Below are 20,534 nucleotides of genomic sequence, written 5' to 3'. Positions count from 1 at the left end.
AAATAAAATATATTACATCTATTTTAAAATGTATAATCAGCATTAAAATAAGTGGAGATCATAAATGTTTAGGGTAACTCTCAAAGAGCTTCCTAAGTCTTAACATTAATATATAATCATGTATCAGATAACATTTGATCAATAATGGATTGCATATACAATGGTGGTCCAATAATATTCTATCACATAGTGATATTATAGCTATCTTAATTTGTGTAAGTACGCTTTGCGTTCTTCATACAACAAATCACCCAATAACACATTTCTGAGTGTATCCTATCTTTAATCAATGCATAACTGTATATCTTTTAAGGTACCATGAACTTATAGTGATCAGTTCTAAACAGGCTTTATGAGAAAGAGAAACAAGTTATAGGGGGATTTTTGGTGGGAGGGTAGCAGTTTTCATCTGTTGAGTCTTATGTTAAATGTGCATCATACATTTTAAATCTTTGGATATCCCCTTCCCCTCCTCCCTTTCCCCCATTCTACATCTTTTTGTTCCCTTTCAGTTTGCAAAAGATCTATCTCCCTGTTGCTTTTTATCATCTTTTATTTTATTTACTTGATTTGTACCCTGGATTTCTCATATGAGAGAAACCATGCGATATCGAAGCTTGTATATCTAATTTATTTCACTTAACATTATGTTTTCAAGGTCCATCCGTTTTTCTACAAATGTCTCTGATTTATCCTTCTTTAGAGCCAAGTGATATTCCATTATGTAGAGATACCACATTTTCTTTATGCATCATCTGTTGATGGACATATGGGCCGCTTCCAAGATTTATCTATTATGAATTGTGCTGCTCTACACATGGATATGCATGTATCTCTGTAATGTGATGTCTTTAACTCTTTTGGGAGGATAACTGAAAGAGGAATATCAGGGTCAAATGGAATTTCTATATATAGATTTTTGAGAAATTGCCATGCTGATTTCCATAGAGGTGGTACTAGTTTACATTTCCACTAGCCCCAGCCTTGCCAGCATTTGTTATTGTCTGATTTCTTATGATAGCCATTCTTTCTGGAGTAAGATAAAATCTCAGTCTTATTTTAATTTGATATCTCTAATGTCCAGCACAGTTTGTTCGAGCCCACCTCCTTGCTGCAGGCTGTGCCTGGGGCACAGTTAGCTGTAGTTTTTTGTCTGTGTCCCAGGATCCAGCTACCTCCTTTAATTTGAGAAGAGTGGAATGTGAAATAATTCTCCAGACACCAAGCTGTCCTTCACCTTCTACCAGTGTCCTAGGACTCCTGCTTCCCTCTGTGCTGGGAAAACTTTCGTGTTCTCACTTCAGAGATTTTTTTCAGTAGTTTCTTGCCAAATGTTCTCTGCCCCCACCTGTCCCTTCTTTTCCTTTACAGTCAGACCTCTAATTGACCCTGTCTCAAGAACTCCCTTTTCCAGCCAGCAAAATCTGACATGGTCTCCAGGCTTTGTTTAGGGACTCCCACTCATGCCCCAGGCATGGTCGCTGTTCTTGGATATTTCTGGTCTTTGTAGAAATGACAGGGCAGAGCTCACTCTGGACCCACTGTTCAGTCTTTCTCCTTCCATTCTGTCTCCAAGGACATAATCCACAGGTCCCTGATGGCAGACTTGGCACTGTCCTGCCATTCACCATGTTTAGCCCCTCTGTGCCTAGAGTGGGGGAACTTCCTGTGTCCATGGTGAACAATGGAAAGGATGCCACTGGGACATAGCGTCCCCTAGTATTTGGGCTTTATCTTTAATTTTGAGACAGGGTCTCACTAAGTTGCTATGTTGCCCTGGCTAGCCTTGAACTTGAGATCCTTCTTCAGCCTCCCAGAGTGCTGGCATTACAGGAACTACATTTTAAAGTCTTCAAACTACCCATTGAAACACTAAAAAATTAAAATTCACATTTTTGATGTTTTTTGGAGAGGTTAAGAAAGAAAATATGAATTATGTATCAATAAGGTGGTTACTTTTTTAAAAAAGGAAGAAAAGTTTGGATAGATAAACTAGATAACATTTGATAGAAACAGCTAAATTCCTTATCAATTGCAGTCATATTTTTCTTGAGCTTTTATGTCGTAGATGTCATATAAGGGAATTTTCTCCCCTCACAAGTTTGTGTCTTTTTAGTTCATGATACAGGAAGCTCAGTTTCTGTAGCAAATTATGAGGTCAGATTCAGGAGCTCATATATACATTTTTGATCATTGTGGTAAGAAGAATGATCTGCCCCCCTCCAAAGATATTAGGTCATAAACCTTTAACCTTTACATATTACCTTAAAAGGATATTTGCAAGTGTGATTAAAGCAAGAATCTTGAACTAAGAAGTGTATTGAGGGTGCAGAGAGCAGAGAGACCACTTGAGCAGGCTTTGTGTGAGCAACAGGGCTGTTTATTTCACTCAGATGCCAGTGGGCTGAGTCTGAAGAGACCAAAAGAGAACAAAGGCTTTACAGGGGAAGTGGTTGTCAGGGGGTTCATCTAGGGAGGAGTTGCTGCCTTGAAGAATTTGGGGGTCAGAGAGAGGGTGGCCACGTGCCTGATAACAAGAGGCAGTGCAGATGAACTCGGACTCTCTGGAACCAAAGATGGTGTAGCTGTACTTGGACTTTCTGGAACTGGGGAGACATGGTGCTCTCCAAAGGCCTCCCCTCTCACCCCGGGTATGACAAGAAGATTACTCTGGATTATTAGGGTGAGCCCTACACACATTACATGCATCCTTATATGAGAATGACAGAGATTTTACTACACTATAGAGAATATGTGGAGCTGGATCAGAGAGAGATTGCAGATGATTGTCACAAGCCAAAAAATGTCACTAGCAAATAGAAGCTGGAAGAGGCACAAAGCCTTCTTCCCTAGAGTCCCCAGAGGGAATATATCCCTGCCAACACCTTGATTGGTCTTAATGTTGCTGGTTCTGCACTTCTGGGCTCCAGAATATGACAAAATACATTTATTTCATTCACCAACTTTGTGGTACTTAATTATAGCAGCCACGGAAAACTAATAAAACCAAACTGTAGCTACCTGAGAGGACCATTATGGTAAAGACAGCAGCAGATGCTTTAGTTATCCTCCAGTTGAGTATTGGGATCTCATTGCTCTCCCTTGAAATCTAAGTTGGCTTTGGTGATTTGACTAGTAGGATGTGGCAGAAGAAATGTTCTCAGATTTCTGAGGTTAAGTCCAATGAAGCCTTTTAGATTTTTCCCATGTCTCTAGGGACACTCACTCATGGAATCTACCTACCACAACTTCAGGGAAATCCAAGTAACCCCTTGGAGAGATATCAAGGCCCCCACCTCTCAGCTGTAGCTGAGCCCTGAATGTCAACCAGTGCAATTTGCTAGCTCTGTGAGTTAGTTGTGAACAAGAATTTTTAGCAACATCCTCATGTCTTTAAGGTAGCAACATACCAGGGCCCACTTTTCTACTATTATGGTTTAGGTGCATGTGATACCTGTCAGGCCCATGCTGGTAATCCAGAGTAATCTTATTTCAAGATCCTTATTTTAATCACATCTACAAAGATCCTTTTAAAGTAATATGTACAGGTCTCAGGTTTACAACCTAATACTTTTGGTTTAAGGTTTAGATGCCATGTTCCCCAAAAGTCTCATGTGTTCAGAGGTGGAGCTTTTGGAAGTTGATTGGATTATGGATCCCTGTAGCTGTTTTGCTGTCAGAGGGTGGGGCCTGGTTGAAGGTTGGCCACCGGGGGCATGACCTGCCTTTTCTCTCTGCTTCCTGGCCACCTTGATGTGAACAGCTTTCCTCTGGCATGCCTTTCCACCATGCCATTTCTGTGTTTTGGCCTAGCAGCATGCACTAAAAATTCTAAAACTGTGAGCCAAAATAAACCTCCCCTCTTTTAGGTTGTGGGTGTTGGGTATTATGTTTCATTGACAAGGAAAGTGACTAATCAGACATCCACTAATAAGCCACCCAGACCAAGCCTTGTCATTGCCACCTGAAGTACTTAATATTTTATCTATTTTTGAAGTGCCATAAGCAGTTGAGCTAATTCTACAAGCATATAACATACTAAAACCAAAAGGCACTGGTCAAAGACAGCTGAAGATTGCAGGAGGTTTCCCTGTACCCTTTCACAGTTTGTTTTTCAGCGAAATTTTTAGTCAAGATAGCCCTTCTTATTCCTGCCTCCTTTGTTGGCTGGATGACCTGGGATTGGCAGTAAGACTTAGGGATGTGTTAGTTAGCTGTCTGTTACTATAAGAAAATAACTAAGAAATCAACTTGTAAAGAGGAAAAGTTTATTTTGCCTTACAGTTTTAGAGGTTTCATTCCATTGTCCTTGGCCTCATTGCCTTTGGGCCTTAGTGAGGCAGCACATCATGATGGGAACATGTGGTGGAGGAAGATGCTCACCCCATAGTGACTAGAAAGCAAAAAGAGAAAGAAGGAGGGCCAAGATCCCAATATATCCTTTAAGGGCACACCTCCAATGACCTAACTTCCTCCCACTAGGCCCCACCTCTTAAATGGTTCACCACCTTCCAATAGTGCCACAAGTTAGAGAGTAAACCTTCAACACATGGGCCTTTGGAATATATTTATCCAAACCATCCCATGGGGAGTTTGTGTTGATCTTCTCATTTATTTCGTTGTTCCTTAACCCTAACATCATCTAAACAGGTGGTCATAAACCAGAACTCAGCCTTTATATTCCCTCCCTCGGGTTGTATTCTCATTCTCTGAACCTCCATCTTGTCATCCCCATGCAACACCATTTGCTTAGCTAGGCTGCCCTCTTCTTGGATACACTCTGTGTTTTTCTCTGTTTTAGTTCATTTTCTGTTGCTATAAAAAAAAATACCTGAGGCCAAGTAATATGTAAAGAAAAGAGATTATTTAGCTCATGGATTAGATTCAATGCCATCAGCTCTGCTCTGAAGGCCCCCTTGGTGGTATTATATAGTAGATGGCCTTACAGTGGGAGTTTCATGTGAGAACAAGACTGGAAGTTGGAGAGAGAGGTTTAAGATCAGACTTGCTCTTTTGTAATAACCTTTGTGATTGACTCACTCTGTCAGGATTATGTAACTGAAAATGTCAGTGAATATTAGGTGTGCATTCATTGTGAGCATTTGATGCTGCCTCCCAGAAGAAAGCCATTTCAGCTGGCATGGTGGTGATTTCACACAGCACAGCAGCCCCTTTGCAAAGACAAAAGTGTGCATTCAGCTCATAGTTCTCATTTGAGATTTTGTCAGTGGTGTTTAGTAGGACTCAGCCAGTATTACACCATGCCCAAGCTGGCTCTTTTTCTTGCTAAACCAGGTCACCAAATGGACTCAAGTCTGAGGTCACTGAGGCTGGATGTGGCCATTGGAAATCAAAGCCATTCCCACCAGCCTTGGCCTGAGGCCCAGCCTCCCCTACTTTCATGAGGGAAAGGTTTGCTAAGCAGGAGAACAGGGCAAGAAAGAGAAGACAGAGTAGGACCGACATCCTTCAGGGCTCTTTTTATGATCCCCATAGGAAACATCTCAATGCCTGCTACCCCTGCCAACCATTTCACCTAAGTGATTGATCAAGTTCTGTTCCCCTAGTGAAGTAGATTTGTCCTTTTTATCCTGGTAAGTTCTGAAGCCCAGAGAGCATACTTTGATAATCCCCTACAGCATACACTGATCCATAGTTTTGGGTAGCCTGTAAGAGCTTTTCTGCATGTCCTATAGAAGGTGCTTATTTATTGATGTTCACACCCAAGACATTTTGAAAGCTAATGGGTTGTGGAAGGAGACATCCCTTCCCCTACTCTTCCATTCCAAGATGCTTCCTGAAGCCATCCAGAGGAGGTGAGAAATACCAATCATGGCACTAAACATAAAAAGTTCTCTGGCAGTCCTAGGGAGGAAAAGCTTCAGGAAGCTGACCCCATTCCAGAAATGTGCTTGGGTTGGCATCCTCTCCCACTGCGTCCCTCTCTGCCAGTCTATCCCAAGGCATGTTTCCTTAAATGACCCAAATCCCACCCACTACAACCAATCTCCGTACCTGAACTTTTATTATATTTTTAATCTTGCCATACCTCTGCAAGTTCAGTGTGATCATTTTTGGTGGCCAGGACTTCATGGTATAACAGGCTTTTGCTTCTGACCAATGTGGATGACCATTTAGTTGAGAAGAGAGAAAAAGCATGTAATAGATCTCATATCTCCATCCCACAGTACATATAACTGCTAGAGACAAATGCTAGCCGCAATGTATTTTCACCCTAGAAATGTGGGCTCTTGCTTTAGTCAATAAAGCCCTTGACTCAGGACCACAGGATCAGTTACCTCCTAGACAGAGGAAAGGGAGCTACCTTCAAAGTCCATGTGAGCAGGGGGCTACTTCTACCTATCTCCCTTATGACTCCCTCTCTGCACCACACAGCAGTGTCAACTCTTCAGTGCTCCCTTCATTCACCTGCATGATTTTTACCTGTATGAATAAAAAAGTCAGTTTAACTAACTAAATTATAATAATTTCATGGCACAAGAAAACCCTACCAACTAAATTGTAATCCTTTCATGGCCAAAAAAAAAAAGCCTGCCCTAGGACTCTGACCATGGCAAGACAATCCTACAAAAAGACAACCTTTATGTCCAAAGGAAGACATAGATTTGTTGACACTAATATCTGTATGTTTCTGTCCCTGCAGCCTTAGGAAAATCCAAAGGTACAGTATCCTCTAGTAGCTAAAAGGCCACGTTCAATCTTCTAAACTAAGCAAGCTATGTCTTAGTGAGTTCTGTGAGAGGGTGAATGTGCCATGTTTGGTTGCTTGGCCGACTTATTTGAAGCTGTGTGCCTATCATTAAACTAAGCTCAGAGCCTGGAGGGACTGTAGTCATGAGCAGCCCCTTCCTTGTTATGCAGACAAGCAGGTGTGGCCTGCAGACCCTGCAGGCCCTGCAGAGGTTGTGACTTGGACAGGGTGCCCCAGCAGTGGTGGAGCTGGGAGTGGACCCAACGTTACAAAAAAATGAGGAGGATTTGTATTTAGATGTCTCCTGCGGTTGGTTCAGTGTTCTAGTTTGATGCCATTGCCCCGCCCCCCTCAATCTTGCACTTGGGAGGAGCAAGTGTCCCCTGCTCCCTAGGTAGGCCACGTTCTGCTCTGAGAACAGATTGGATTTTGCACCCAAGGAGCCTGGCAGCTCTTTGTCCTAGGGCCAGCTGGCTTTGGCAGAGGGTGGAAGCGCAGCTTGGGGAGTCCCAAGCTGCTGCGTTCATCCTGCTGCAGCCTTGCCACAGTGGGAGCACTGCTCTTGCCAAGCCTGGGCTGCAGGGGCTGTGTCTTAGCCAGCCCCAGCAGGCTGGGCACTGGGAGAGTTGCTGGCCATTCCCTGCCCACCCGCTGCACATTGCTTCCCTGGCCCAGAAGGATGCTAAGCCTGCGCTGCTCTTCTAACACGGACCTGCTTGAATGTCTCTGCTTTGGGGGAAGGGAGCCAGTCACCTGTCACACATTTGTAAAAAGGTGTCTTTGTGTCCCTCGCCAGCATGGGTGTGAGGGTCATGGACACATCTTGGGTGGCTCGAAGAGGCTCCTCGGCTGGCCGGAAAGCATCCTGTGCCCCACCCTCCATGCAGCCTCCTGCCCCGCCTGCCGAGCTGGCTGCGCCTCTGCCATCACCCCTGCCTGAGCAGGTCCCCGACAGCCCCGCAGCTGCGGTGCCAGCGCTTTCTCCAGCCAGCGGGGGCCTGCAGCTCGCTGCAGAGCGCACGAGGTAAGCACCGGGCCTACTGTCCCGGGGCGGGCTGGTTTGCCGCAAGGGGTGTCTGGGCTCGCAACACCCATTGGAGCCTTCTTGGCTTGGGACCCACACTTTGCCCCCACTTCTGAGCAGTCATGTTCCACCTTCTGCATCTTCCTGGCACCAAATCAGTCACCCACAGCCCCCTTGATTACCACGTATAATCCTGGCCTTACAAGGATCTCATCCCCAGGCAAATTGTTAAAACAATGTGAAGAATCCGAAGTTCTCCAGCTCCCCATGCCCACCTTCCTATGCCTTTCTGATTTCCCTATTTTGAAATTGAGAATTCCAGCATTTCTCTCCTCTACTTTTGGGTTTGTAGCAGTCATTTTTGCTGCTAAAATGAATGCAGATCAGAGAAGCAGTGGAGGTGACATGGTCACACTGGGCCTGGTGACCTTTGCAGCACATCACATGCTGATACCCATTCTTTTAGGGGAAGTTAAAAAGAGAGGTAGCAGGTTTATTTCATGGCAAGTTCAGCGAACAGTAGCAGCACTTTCTCTGTCTACAGACAGTAAGACCTGATCACTGCCCCTAAGGAGTTCATGTTCCAGTGAGCAAACATCCCAGACAGATAATCGCAGCACTGGACTGGGACACACAGGAGTTCAAGAGAAGGAACCTGTGCCTGGTGGGCATGGTCAGAGCCCGGGGACTCTGGAATTGAAAACTGCACCATGAAATGCTTTTGCTGCTTGTTCCTATCTGTTCTCAAACAGCAATTTAGAGAAGTAGAAAAGCTAATTAAAATGAAGTGCTGCTCTGTGTTCTGTCAGGGGATAGGAGGCCACAGGAGGAAGGCGTGGAGACTGTGAAGCTGAACTTTTTAACTCAGCTCCCCCACACACACTCCAAATCCCAAATAGGGAATTACAAACCTATTTATTTTCTTCTTCTTCTTCTCCTTCTTGTTCTCCTCCTCTTCCTCCTCTTCTTTCTTCTTCTCCTCCTCCTCCTCCCTCTACCCCTTCTCCTCGTCTTCCTTCTTCTTCCTCTTTAATGAATAGAAGATACTTTTCACAATTACAGAGTTTGGGAGATGGACCTGACCCTGGTTGCTGGGGTTGCTGCTAAGGGCTCCAACTCAGACCAGACACCAGGACATCCTGCTGTGCCCCTGCTGGCCTTCAGGTCCACTTGAGAGATGCAAAAGGGGCCAGAGGAAGCTGGAGCAGAAGCACAACCTGACAGGGGTAGGCCAGACAGGCCGGCCAGGGTGGACATGTAGACAGGACACTGGCTGAGATGAGATCCCCTTAGGACACACACCAGCATCATTCTGACTGCTTCCCAGTTTATCAGAGACTCTGAACCATATGCTGTTTGACACATAGATGATATTTATATAAAAAAAATAATGGCTCTTGAGGATGGAGTTTCCCAGGCTCTGAAGGCATTCCAGGAAGAACGTGGATGGGTGGGCTTGCAGTCACTTATGGGCAGGGACTGTCACCCACTGGTTATTTAAAAGGCCAGACATTTTGCTGCAGAGGCCTCCTTCCCCTGGGCATTTGGTTCTGTAGCTTTTCTTCAGGTGTTAGTGCTTTCTTTTGTCCCACTCCATGTGGATCTTTCTCAGCACAAATGGGTGTTCCATTATTGTTTTCTGTTTCCTGCACATTTGCAGCATAGATGATGTTTCCTGCAGTTGCTGGATTTCCCTGAGAAGAGCAGCCCCCTCCCTCACCCCTCCCAGCCCCAGGCCTTGCCTTTAGCTCCCTCCCTTCCAGTCTGGTGGCTTCATCTAGCCAGACTCTACCTCCACATCCTACTCCACTGCTTGGCATTAACACTGACCCCAAGCACAGCTTCTTGTTTTTTGGCACCCAACTTACTGACTGCATCATGTGGCCTCAGAACTAACCTGTCCTGTGCCATAACCACTCCTTCATCTAGCACTCTCCGTAACCACCCTCTGCCTCACCTCTCCCATTGGGTCTGCTGCACCTATGCTGGAGAGAGAGGAGCCAGGCTCAGTAGGTAAATATTTGTTTCTGGGCTGGGAAAAGTGTATCAGGTGGCAGGGGTCAGAAAGAAGAGCCAGTCCCTTGATTCCTAGATAGATACCTTGTCCTGCTAGAGGAAGAAAGACAAGTCTGTGATTCCTCAGAAAGCAATTTTTTGCTTTCCTTATTTGGTGTTTTCCTTGGTTGATTGCTTTAACTTATTCTTGATAGTGGTAGAGATGGGTAGAAGGGGAAATAGATGTTTGACGTAAATGCCTGGTGCCTGGTGACTTTGAGACTAAGGAAGGATAAAAGGTGAGTCCTTGTCCAGCCTGAGAGACACAGAGGTTTTTCTGCTTTTGCTTTTCATTTACAGAATTGAAAAAGGAATTTTTGCTCTTCTGGTCCTTTTGAATAAAATTTTTTTTTCCCCTTGGAAAATTTCTTAGGTATAGGACTCATCCTGCAGGGCAAGTACCACCACCTTGAATGTGGCCGGTCTGCCTGCCTGCCTTCTTTCCTTCCTTTCTTCCATCTTCTCTTCCTTTCCTTTCCCTTCCTTCCTCCCTCCCTCCCTCCCTCCTTCATGGAAAAACTACTTGTGCTTGATGATGTTTCCTCTTCTAGCCCAGTTTTCTACTTCCAGTCTTCCTCAGTGTACGCCAGTGGGCATGGGTGGTATATTCCTTTTGGTACTTCCTCCAGAGTCACATTTGGAGTTTCTACATAAATTTAGGGAAGAAATAGGCTGTGACTGCTTTTGTGAGGGAAGAAACAGCCACTGAGGAAGATTACATTTTCAGACTCCCCTCCTCACACCTTTTAGGGGCATCAGAACCCAGGGAAGACGACCCAGGATGACTGGGAGCTCCTAACATCAGAGCACCTCCTGATTCACTAATGGTTGCCTGAAGCATTTTGCTGAAGGGACTGAAGGCCTATGGAATATATGGGCAGTGAGCACTATCTCCCAGGGATGGCATGTTGGCTGCTGGCAGGGAGTTGTGGACCTGCCGTGTGTTTGTCACACCTGCCTGTGTACTGGAGTTGAGTAAAGTGTTTCCTAATATGAACTTTATGCTTATCAGAGAACCTGAGAAGGAGCCTTGCAGTAAGGGTGAATCCTCTGGTGATCTTACCTTGGATGTTCCTTTGTCACTTCAAAGCTTCTGTGGAGACCAGGATCCCTTTCTGACCCTCACCCCCTCCAAGCCTTGAGCCCCGGGATATGAACTGAGCCACATGCAGGGTCACGGGGCCAACCCTATTACCTGCTGGGACCTGTTACTGAGTTTGAGGATGGGTCCCAGAATGCCTCCCTAACCCCCTATTTGGGGGTGTGATGGGGGATCCATGTAGGCACCTGGAACCCTACGGCCATGAGGTTGGCAGCCTGAGGCTAAGTCATCATCCCTCACTAGCCACACTGATCTATAGAAATCCTCTTGGCCCTGGTGTCCCATGGAGAAGGAAGGAACCAGGACTTTGGTGCTCCAGTTTCAGAGCATCCTGCAGTTTCTGTGATGACAGGATGCAGTGAGGAAGCTCAGCATTCCTGGCCTCATATCATTCAGGTCTCCTTGAGGACTGAGATGTGAAGATGGTGCTGCCAGTGAATGCCAGGTGCCACAGAGCTGGGAGTAGAGCCAGCAGGGAGTAGAGCCAGCCACCAGAGCTCTAAGAAGGGACATTTTGTGGGGCACCTTTGACGGCTTTAATAAGGAAACGAGACAGCTCGGAGCCTGAATAGAGTTGAGCACAACCCAGAAGACATGTAGGATCACAGCTGGCAAGCCTGGTGCTGAAGTTGACTGAACTCAGGGCTTCTCTCTCGTCCTGTGTGCTTGTGTTTCAGCACTTCTAAAAGCAAGGAATTGTCTCCAGGGTCTGGGCAGAAAGGAAGTCCAGGCTCTGGCCAGGGGACAGTCTGTCCAGGGACACAACCGGGGACACAGCCAGGCACCAGCCCCAGCCAGCCACCTTCAGACCAGAGTCCTCATACCCTCCGGAAAGGTGAGTCACCACTTCCTTTCAGGTCAGTCTCAGGCAAGCAGTGGCTGATATGTTCCTGGAAACTCATTGCCCTCACTAGCATGGACATTTAGAAGTTAAACCATGTGGCTCAGTGAGCAATTCCCATTCTAGGCATAGGAATTTTGAAAAGGTAAACAACCTCAGTGGGGGTCATTTCACCATCATTCTTCAGTTTGCTCATCTGAAAAGTGGGCTCATGAGGGCATATACAGAGCAATGCTTTCCTCGTGCCACATGGTTCCACCAGTGCAGAAGTCATTGTCCGGAATGGCATGTGTCCTCCATGCACTTGACAGGCCCTGTCTTCACTATTTAAAAACCAGTGTGGGGTCATCTATGTGATCCCCCCACCCCCAGTGCTGGCTGTCCTCAGCTACCTCCTCCCAGGATCCTTCATATAAGGTGACAGAGAGGAGGGCATTGGGATTTTTTTCCATAAGTACAGGCCTTCCACACTTCCATTTTGAAATTGCTGAGCATTGTTACGCTCACCTGTTGCTGCCCAACAGAATTCTGCCACTGGAACAGGCTCAGTTACTACTCTCTCTTCAGAGAATCACTCTCCAAAACTAAAGATACTCTGCATGGTGGCATTTCATGAATGGGGAGCTGTGCTGAAGTGTACCAGTCTGGACCTTTTTATTTCCACCTCTGTCATCCCCCAGCAAAGCCTTTCCCTTGTCTAAAATCATGTATCATTTAATTTGTTCTAAATTCAGGCCTTCCATACTTCTAGGATTGGCTTTAATTCCAGGATTGGTCAGATAGGGCCGGTCTGTCTCACTGATACATACTTCCTGTGCAGGGCCCTTTCCAGCCTTCCTAGCTCCAGATGCATGATGATTCCTTTTCCTAGTCTGTCCTCACTGGGACCTTTTATCTTGCTTATTCCACACTCGTGCCTTGTGCATCCTACAGATGTTTAATGAGCCTGGCCATGAACAGTGCCCTGTGCTTTCCAGAGGGGTGCAACTGTAATACAAGTATGGTGTCACTGTGCCAGGGGATGGCAGGACCCTGTGGAACACACGGGGCACTTTGTCCAGGCTCAGAAGTCAGGGCTTGCGGTCCAGAAAAAAGGCATCTCAAAGGCTGAACAGGGAGTGGGCCAAAGCGAAGGTGGTAGGATTCGGACATTCCAGGGCTTTTCTTCAGTGCCAGCAGGTTCCCTTGTGGACACTGTAGCTCTTTGGCATGTCTCTGTTTATAACTCCTCCCCCTTACAAGGTAGGGGTGAAGGCTGAGCCATTCTTTTGTCCAGGAGAGGTTGCATAGATCCTGTTGCAGTCAGTCATCTTCCTAATACTAGTGACATGTTGACCCTTTTAGTTTTTGCAGCAGTTTGAGTTTTTGAATCTGTACAGGAAATGTAGCCTAGAATGGCTCAAATACTTTTCTCAAGTGGCATTCAGTAACTCAGAGCTATCATGTGAAAGGCATAACTTCCTTTTCCATTCCTCATCATTGCCCACGAATGGCACATTTAGCTTTTATTCTTTTGACACCTGAGCTTTTTGACTGTGTGCCTACAGTTGATTATATCCTGGTCCTGTCACTACCCAGAGGTGGTATCATCACAGGCATGGTGATCTCACTTCATCCTCCCTCTTGCAGCTCATTTAGTAGAAGTCATGTTCTAAGCACTGACACCCAGGGTCTGCACTTGCTTTGCATCCAGGGGACCGACTCCTGTGTTGCTGACCAAGCACTGTCAAGAGCTATAGTAGCAGCTGCTGGAAAACATAGCCCATACTCAAAGTACAGGTGGAAAATGAAATTGGGAAATGAAGTGGTTTTATTATAGATCATGACTATATGCCACTTTCTATACATGATTCCATTCAATCATTACAATGCAGTAGAGAAATATTATTCTTCCCATTGTATGAAGAGAGTCTTTAAAAAAAAATTTAAGAAAGTTTAAAAAATTGCTTCAGGCATGCAGCAGGTAAGTGGCAGAATAGCAATTTGAACCCAAGTTGGTAGTACTCAGAGGACCGTGTCCTTTTCACGTCCACAATGCAGGCTGGCTGAGCCAAGGGAATACATGAGAAATCCACAGAATAGGTCTAGTGCCATGAAGGGGTGGGGAGTGTGTGGAGAGCAGAGATGGTGGAAGAGGCCCTAAGGCCTCCCTCAGGACTAAAGACAGTATCTTCCAGAATTAGTGATATCCATACCCAGCTGTCACTTTTTTCTGACATTTTGGTGATCATTTTCTCAAGATGTCTGCCCAAGAGTTGGATCTCCTGAATGTTTGCATTTGTGTTTTTTACCAATTCGTTGTCAATTCAAGGTAGCTTGTGTTTACCATCCTTTAGGTGGATTAAGTACATAGAGGGAAATGAAGATAATGCAAATGAGTGCAGTCAGGCTGGGGATGTAGCTCAATGGTGGAGCACCTGCCTGGCATGTGTGAGGCCCTGGGTTCCACCCCCAGCACTTCAAAGGGGCGTGGGGGAATAAAATCACAGTCAGTCTGCCCGTGCTTATGCCCAAAAAGTACAATTCTGGAAAGAAAAAAAGGGGGAAAATAATGAGAGGCTGGGGAGGGGATAGGCGAAGGAGAGGGATGGAAGGCTGGTAGATAGCAAGTCCCCAAACACAACTGGTGGAGATAGAGGGAGGAATAGTTCTAGCATTCAGTAACACAGTTGCATAGCTACAGTCTGTAGCAATTAATTATACATTTTGCAATGACTAGAGAAACAGAGTTGGAAAGTTTCCAGCACGTAGAAATGATAATATTTGAGAAGATAGAAATGTTAATTACTGTGATTTGATTATTATGCATTGTATACATGTATTGAATTACAATATTATATCCCATAAATCAGTACAAATATGTCAATTTTTTAAATTAAAGAAAAAAAAAAGCCCATGAGGCAAGTACACAGGATCGAGGCAGAGAACATAAAGCACTGGAGGTATGAGGTTTCTGTGACCAGAGGATCTGCTCACACACCACAGCTGGGAGCCAAACATCACTGGGCAGATGCAGCCAGACATCAGTTTCCTGCCGCCAGGACCCGCCCCTGGGTCAGGGGTCCAGGGTGACAGCTCGAACTTGAATCATCCCAGCCTTACTCTCAGTCTCACAGTATGGCAATGGCACCTTTTTCTACTGGGAAATGTGCCCACCCCTGTGGATCTAAGATTTGTTATCCACTGTGGCTGGGTGTGTGTGTATAGATTGTGGCAGGAATCCAGAAGAGAGGAGGAGAAATTAGCTAACAGATGGGAAGATATGAAAACTTGCAGTTCCAGGTTCATTTTTTAAACACTGTATCGGCTGTTTGCTATGTGGCAGGAGGCTGGGGGCAGGGAGATGGGGTGGGGGAGGTGGCGACCTCTCTTAGCTGTGAAGGGTGTGCTAATAGGCCATACTGACAGCCCTCATTTAACAGCCTCTGTTTTGCTGTGGTTGTGTTGTTTTCTCTTTCAGTTGCAAAGAAGCTTGCACCAATTCCACCTAAGGTCCCCTTTGGCCAGCCGGGGACTGTGACTGACCAGTCCACTGGCCAGCCATCCCCGGTCAGCCTGTCTCCAACTCCACCAAGCACCCCATCACCCTACGGACTCAGTTACCCTCCAGGGTATTCCTTGGCCTCAGGCCAGCTCTCCCCTGCTGCGGCTCCTCCCCTGGCCTCTCCTTCCATTTTCACAAGCACTTTAGCCAAATCTCGACCCACCCCGAAGCCCCGACAGAGGCCTACCCTGCCACCTCCTCAGCCTCCCACGGTCAGCCTCTCAGCCTCCAGCCCTCAGTCTACGGAGCACCCCATGCTGGATGGCATGTCCCCGGGGGAGAGCATGTCTACAGGTAACCAGGCCACGGGCCCTTGAGCTTTCCTCTGAACGTTAGCAACGACTGATAGCATCCCTCCAGTTCACAAATTCCCATTCACCAGGATGCCATGGGCTTTCTGCACAATGTTGTCTTGGGAAGCTGCCAGTGGAAAGTGGCCTGGAATCAAGTTGTGTGGGAGGGGAGGGTTCTCATGCCTGGGGTCTGAGCCCACCAGCCAATGGTTGTTTCTGATCCTAATTTGGGGGATTGAGCACCCTTGGTCCTCAGGAGAAGCTGGAAGCTGCTTATGATCGCAGAACAGCTGGTGTCAAGCACAGGTGAGATGTTGGGTTTGGGTTCCCCAGGACCGAGCCCAAGCAGCTAGCAGGTACAAAGGCTTACATGGAAAGAGGAGCTAAGCACCAAAGATGTTTTTTCTGCCTTGTACTGAGATACAGTGGTTCACAAACTCAATTCTCTCTGCAATGCTGGTCACAAACCAAAAAGGACAAGAACAGAATCAAATTTTCCCATAAGGTCAACATTGAACCTAACCATTAAATTTGAGTCTCGGTTCTCATCTGACTTGGTTTGCGACCAGAACTGTGGAAAGAAGTTTGTGAACCAAGGTGCCACTGTAAGTCTTGCTGGAAAAATGTATTTCTAGTTATATATTTAGAGAAGGGTCATTTTCAGAAAAAATGCATGTGTGACTTTCTCCCTCTCCACCCTACCATGATTCCTCCAGCGACTAATTGGGCAAACCCACCACTACATAAAGGTTTGTTTTAAATTTAAAAATAAAGATGGAGCTGTCTTCTCCTAGGAAAATGTGTAAGCATGAAATCACACACAGACCACATTTAGCAAAAGTCCATTCACTAGGAAGAAATGGGACATTTTTAAGTATTTTCCAGAGACTTTGACTACAAAAGATTAAGAAGTCCAGGGCAGATTGTCAGTGAGTGGTAAAGCCAGTTGGACATTTTCCTTATTCAGGGAGACAGACAGAATGTTGTACTGCATGTTGGAATAGAGCAGCCCATTTCACCACAGGGCACAGCCTGAGCACATCTGTTGAATGTTGTGCCAAATACCAGAAGGTGAAGCAGCTTGGGGTAGAATAAACACACACACACACACCCCACATATACACAAACATACACCACCCACACATATCATACATATACACAACACAAATATGCCACACCTACACACCATCTACACACCAACACATACACATCACACAAACATCATGCATAAACCACATGTACATATGTATCATTCCCACCTATACCAAACATACACATCTATCACACAACACAGCAAAAACATAGACACATACATATCACTTGTAAATATACATGGCACATATATATACATATACTACACATTTACTACACATGCATACACACCACACACACATATATCATACAGGTACATCCACACATACATACATACATATACACACCATACATAAACCAGGTACCCAGAATGTACAGCTAGATGACAGTGTGTGCTTAGCATGCACAGGGACCTCAGTTCAATCACCAGCACCAAAAACAAACAAGAACCAGTCAAATCACATACCCACATACATCAATCTCATACTACATAGTAAATGTTTAAATTTCTAAAAATTTATTATAATGACAGACAATGCCATTAATTCCCCTCAAAACACTCTCCCTAGCTTCAAACACATTTATCCCATCATTCTTGCAACTTGCTGAAGCAGTTCTGAAAGTCCTCTTTCATGAGTGTCTTTATGAGGTGTGATCAATAATGCAATGAATACTGCTGCTGAGTGCCATCCAATGGAGAGGCAGGTTGGTAAAAAATATATAGTGTGTCCTCATCCATTTCATTCAACACATCTGGCACTACAACTTCTGGCACTTCTCCAAAATCAAAATGACTGTGAAAGATAAACATTTTGAATTGATTCAGGACATCAAGGCAGCCACGACAGCACAACTAGAGACACTTGTGAGAGAGAACTTCAGAAGACTTCAGAGTGTGGCAAGAATGCTGGAATAAGTGAAGCACGGAGGAGCTTTTGGGGGTCAATTGATGGCAGTGTGTTTCTAACTTTAATAAATTTTTAAAATTTAAACATAGTTTTCAAACACATTGTACATCAAAGAACAATGCTGTGCTGGGTTCTGGGGTGCACTGGGTGGACCCTCACAGATATTGCTGTTTTCCCTCAATGTCCTCCAAAAAAAGTTAGATTTTCTTCCCTAGATGAGATGGAAGCCAAGGGCCCATGGAGTTTAGCTCCTTGCTGCCAGTAAAAATACTAGTCAAATTTACAAGTGTTTGTGATGGGTCAGGAAATTTCAATATTATGGAGAAGAGCCATCTGGTGATTTGGCTTCTCTATTTTTGGATGTGATTAATGTTGAATGTGTAGCTACTGTCATCTTCCCTGAGGCTTACTGAACAATTAAGAACACTCCTTCCTGAGAAGTGACAGCACCACTCCCTCCTGGCAGTTCCCAGGATGATGCGTGTTTCCTGAGTGGGCTGTGGCACAGGGCACAGGGCCACTGCCCCCGGGAGAGGCAACACCTGCTCCGGGCAGCTCTCAGCAAGACTCCAGCACTACAAGTCAGCTGACTTTCCCTGCCACCCACGGCAGGAACACAAGGTGTGGCCCATGGCCCATGTAAGCCATGGGATGAGCAGAGGATGTCACTTGGAGAGGCAGAAATGAACAGAATGAGAATTTTGAGGGCAAAAGTGGGCAAGAGAGAGCAAGGAGAGACAGTGCCCCTGTTACTTCTATGACAGGATGATTTGTTGCGCAGGCTTTGAGATTTGCTGTCAGAATTAATGATCTCCCTGGCCCTGCATCCCATTTTGTTTTAATGTTCTCTTGGTGGCATACCATTGTTTGTCCACATGTGCAGGTCTCTGAGCCAGTATAGAATCTGTAATAATGCTTTGGTGTGGCCTAGCGGGACTGACACTTGGTGCAGTGTTTTTGTTACGTTTGTGTTCCATGTTTATTCCTCTCTCCGAATCCTATCATTGTGTTCTTGCAGCTGTTTGACATGAGTGACGCAGTGTGGATACGTGTGAGGGGGATTTTCAGGGTAAGCTGGCCCCGGCCTCACCTCCCTCCACTCCCTGTAGCCAGCCAGGCCAGCTGCCCCAGCTGCCACCTGCCAGCCCCACAGTTCCCCTAGCGCCCTCCTCTCTGCATGTGGCTCAGACCAACCAACGCACAGCTGCCTCACTCTCAGCAGCCTTCCCCAGCCTCAGTAAGGATGATCTGTCCAAGGCCTTATGTAGCCTTTTGATATCACAGGCCCTTTTCTTTTTTCTTTTTTTCATTGGAAGGAGCTGGGGGAGGAACCCAGCAAGTGTCCCAGCTCTTCTTTCCCACCTTCTCTCACCAGTCACCTGGTTTCAGCCCCCCCGCCCCCACCATTCCCCCAGATTAGAATTGACAGGTAACAGATCTGTTTTGCACAGGACAAATCCACTGGAGGCTTTTGTGTCCAGTGCCCCAGGGATGTCCCCATGAGAGGTCTCACCTGGTGCAGCCCACATGGGGTCCACCACTGGAGGCTGTGGCCCTGAGGTCCCACCAGCAGTCTCCACTGTCAGACCCAGATTTCAATGCCTGGCTTCCTCTGGGCTGAGAGACCTGGGAATCCTGAAGAACCTATAGTTTTAGAATGCATCCTCCCCTCCACTCATAACGGCCATTCTTCCTGGAAAGATCCTTTCTTTCCAATCCAGTAACATATTTTGTCAGTATCTACTTGATCTCCCATAAAGAGTAAATGTTCAAAGCTAAAACCGAGGCAAGAACATGAAAGAAGCCAGAGGAATGAGGTGTTTTTGCCTCAGTAAGAAGGAAGGGCCATATTTAACTGGGGATCCCCCCCTCAATTTGGCACATGATGCTACTGAGACTGGTGACAGGGCATCTGATGCCCTTGACAGGTCTCCTAACAGGTACTCTCGGAACTGCCATGGAAAGTAAAATCACTCCTCCCCTTTTCTTGAGAGTGCTGACAAGGGCGTCTCCCCCCAAATCCACCCATTCCCTGTGGGCTCCTTTGTGGGAATATGTCTGCACTCCTCATCACTCCTGTTACTCCTATTTGACTGCTGAAGCACAGGGTGGGTAAGAAGCTTGTCCAAGGCCACATTCTCACTGTGGGACAGGTCTGGACCCTGATAGGGAACACGCCCAGCTAGGTGGCCCCAGGTTGGCACAGCCTCACACACGTGCAGAGAGGAGGGATGGTGCATAGATGTTCTTCAAGGCTCAAGAGCCACCTGCTGGGGGTTAGTGGGAGCAAATAGCACTGCCTGAGCTGAGCCTCGGACTCCTCCCTCAAGGAGCGAATTGAAAACAGGCTGGAATGACATTTTGGGGACTGTCTGGGAGGAAGCTTCCGTGTCTGTATAATGTCTTTCAGGACACTGTCCAAGTGTATGTCTGTACACTCAGTACCATATTCCTCAGTCTGAACATTTGCTCTAAAAAACCGAAAAAACCAAAAACTCATCTTCTCACTGTGGGCCAGAGCTACTCCCTTGAGGTTCACATCCTCTGTCACCTGGAGTGTGGCTCCTGGCCTAAATGATAAGCAAGGCTAACTAAAGTCCAGACACCTAAGCGTGGGAAATAATATGACCAAGAGTAAAAAAATCCAGAGGATCCATCACACCCAGCTCACCTGCAGCCCCCAGGGAGTGAACAAACTGTGCCTTCCAGGCCCCTGCTGGGCAGCAACTACAGCTCCAGGGCTGATTCCAGTGCAGGTGTTCTGCTGGGGCTTTGTTTGTCCTAAGCTGCTGGCTCTAAGGACTTTCTGTCTTATCTTTATCAACTCACAGATGTCCAGATGCTGAGCTGTTTTACTTCTGGTACATTCCTCCTGCTCATTTTTCCAGGAAGAATGTCTTTTGAGTGCTCCTAATAAGGATGTGGCCAGAAAAGGGTGGTTTTCCTGCAAACAGGGAATCAAG

At 46.2% G+C, this 20,534-nt stretch overlaps 1 protein-coding gene across 14 annotated transcripts in view; it reads left to right on the top strand.

Annotated features, from left to right (window-relative positions):
• The window catches only part of Arhgap44 (Rho GTPase activating protein 44), a 188,894-nt gene that overhangs the window by 166,403 nt on the left and 1,957 nt on the right, over positions 1 to 20,534 (top strand). For 6 of the 14 annotated variants that reach the window (XM_087204396.1, XM_004870736.4, XM_013067811.3 and 3 more), the window contains 4 exons: positions 6,665 to 6,682; positions 7,509 to 7,736; positions 11,571 to 11,728; positions 15,195 to 15,572. In XM_087204396.1, coding sequence (XP_087060522.1) covers positions 6,665 to 6,682; positions 7,509 to 7,736; positions 11,571 to 11,728; positions 15,195 to 15,572 — 782 coding nt within the window. Of the gene's footprint in view, positions 1 to 6,664; positions 6,683 to 7,508; positions 7,737 to 11,570; positions 11,729 to 15,194; positions 15,573 to 18,589; positions 18,641 to 20,534 lie in introns of all 14 variants that reach the window. The other 8 variants (XM_004870741.3, XM_004870742.4, XM_087204399.1 and 5 more) reach the window with 6 other exon arrangements.

Source organism: Heterocephalus glaber, unplaced genomic scaffold, assembly GCF_053883595.1.
Source record: "Heterocephalus glaber isolate CG9 unplaced genomic scaffold, H.glaber_assembly_v1.0 deba00000474, whole genome shotgun sequence".
NCBI classification, from domain to species: Eukaryota; Metazoa; Chordata; class Mammalia; order Rodentia; family Bathyergidae; genus Heterocephalus; species Heterocephalus glaber.
This window is presented reverse-complemented; position numbering and strand designations above follow the sequence as displayed.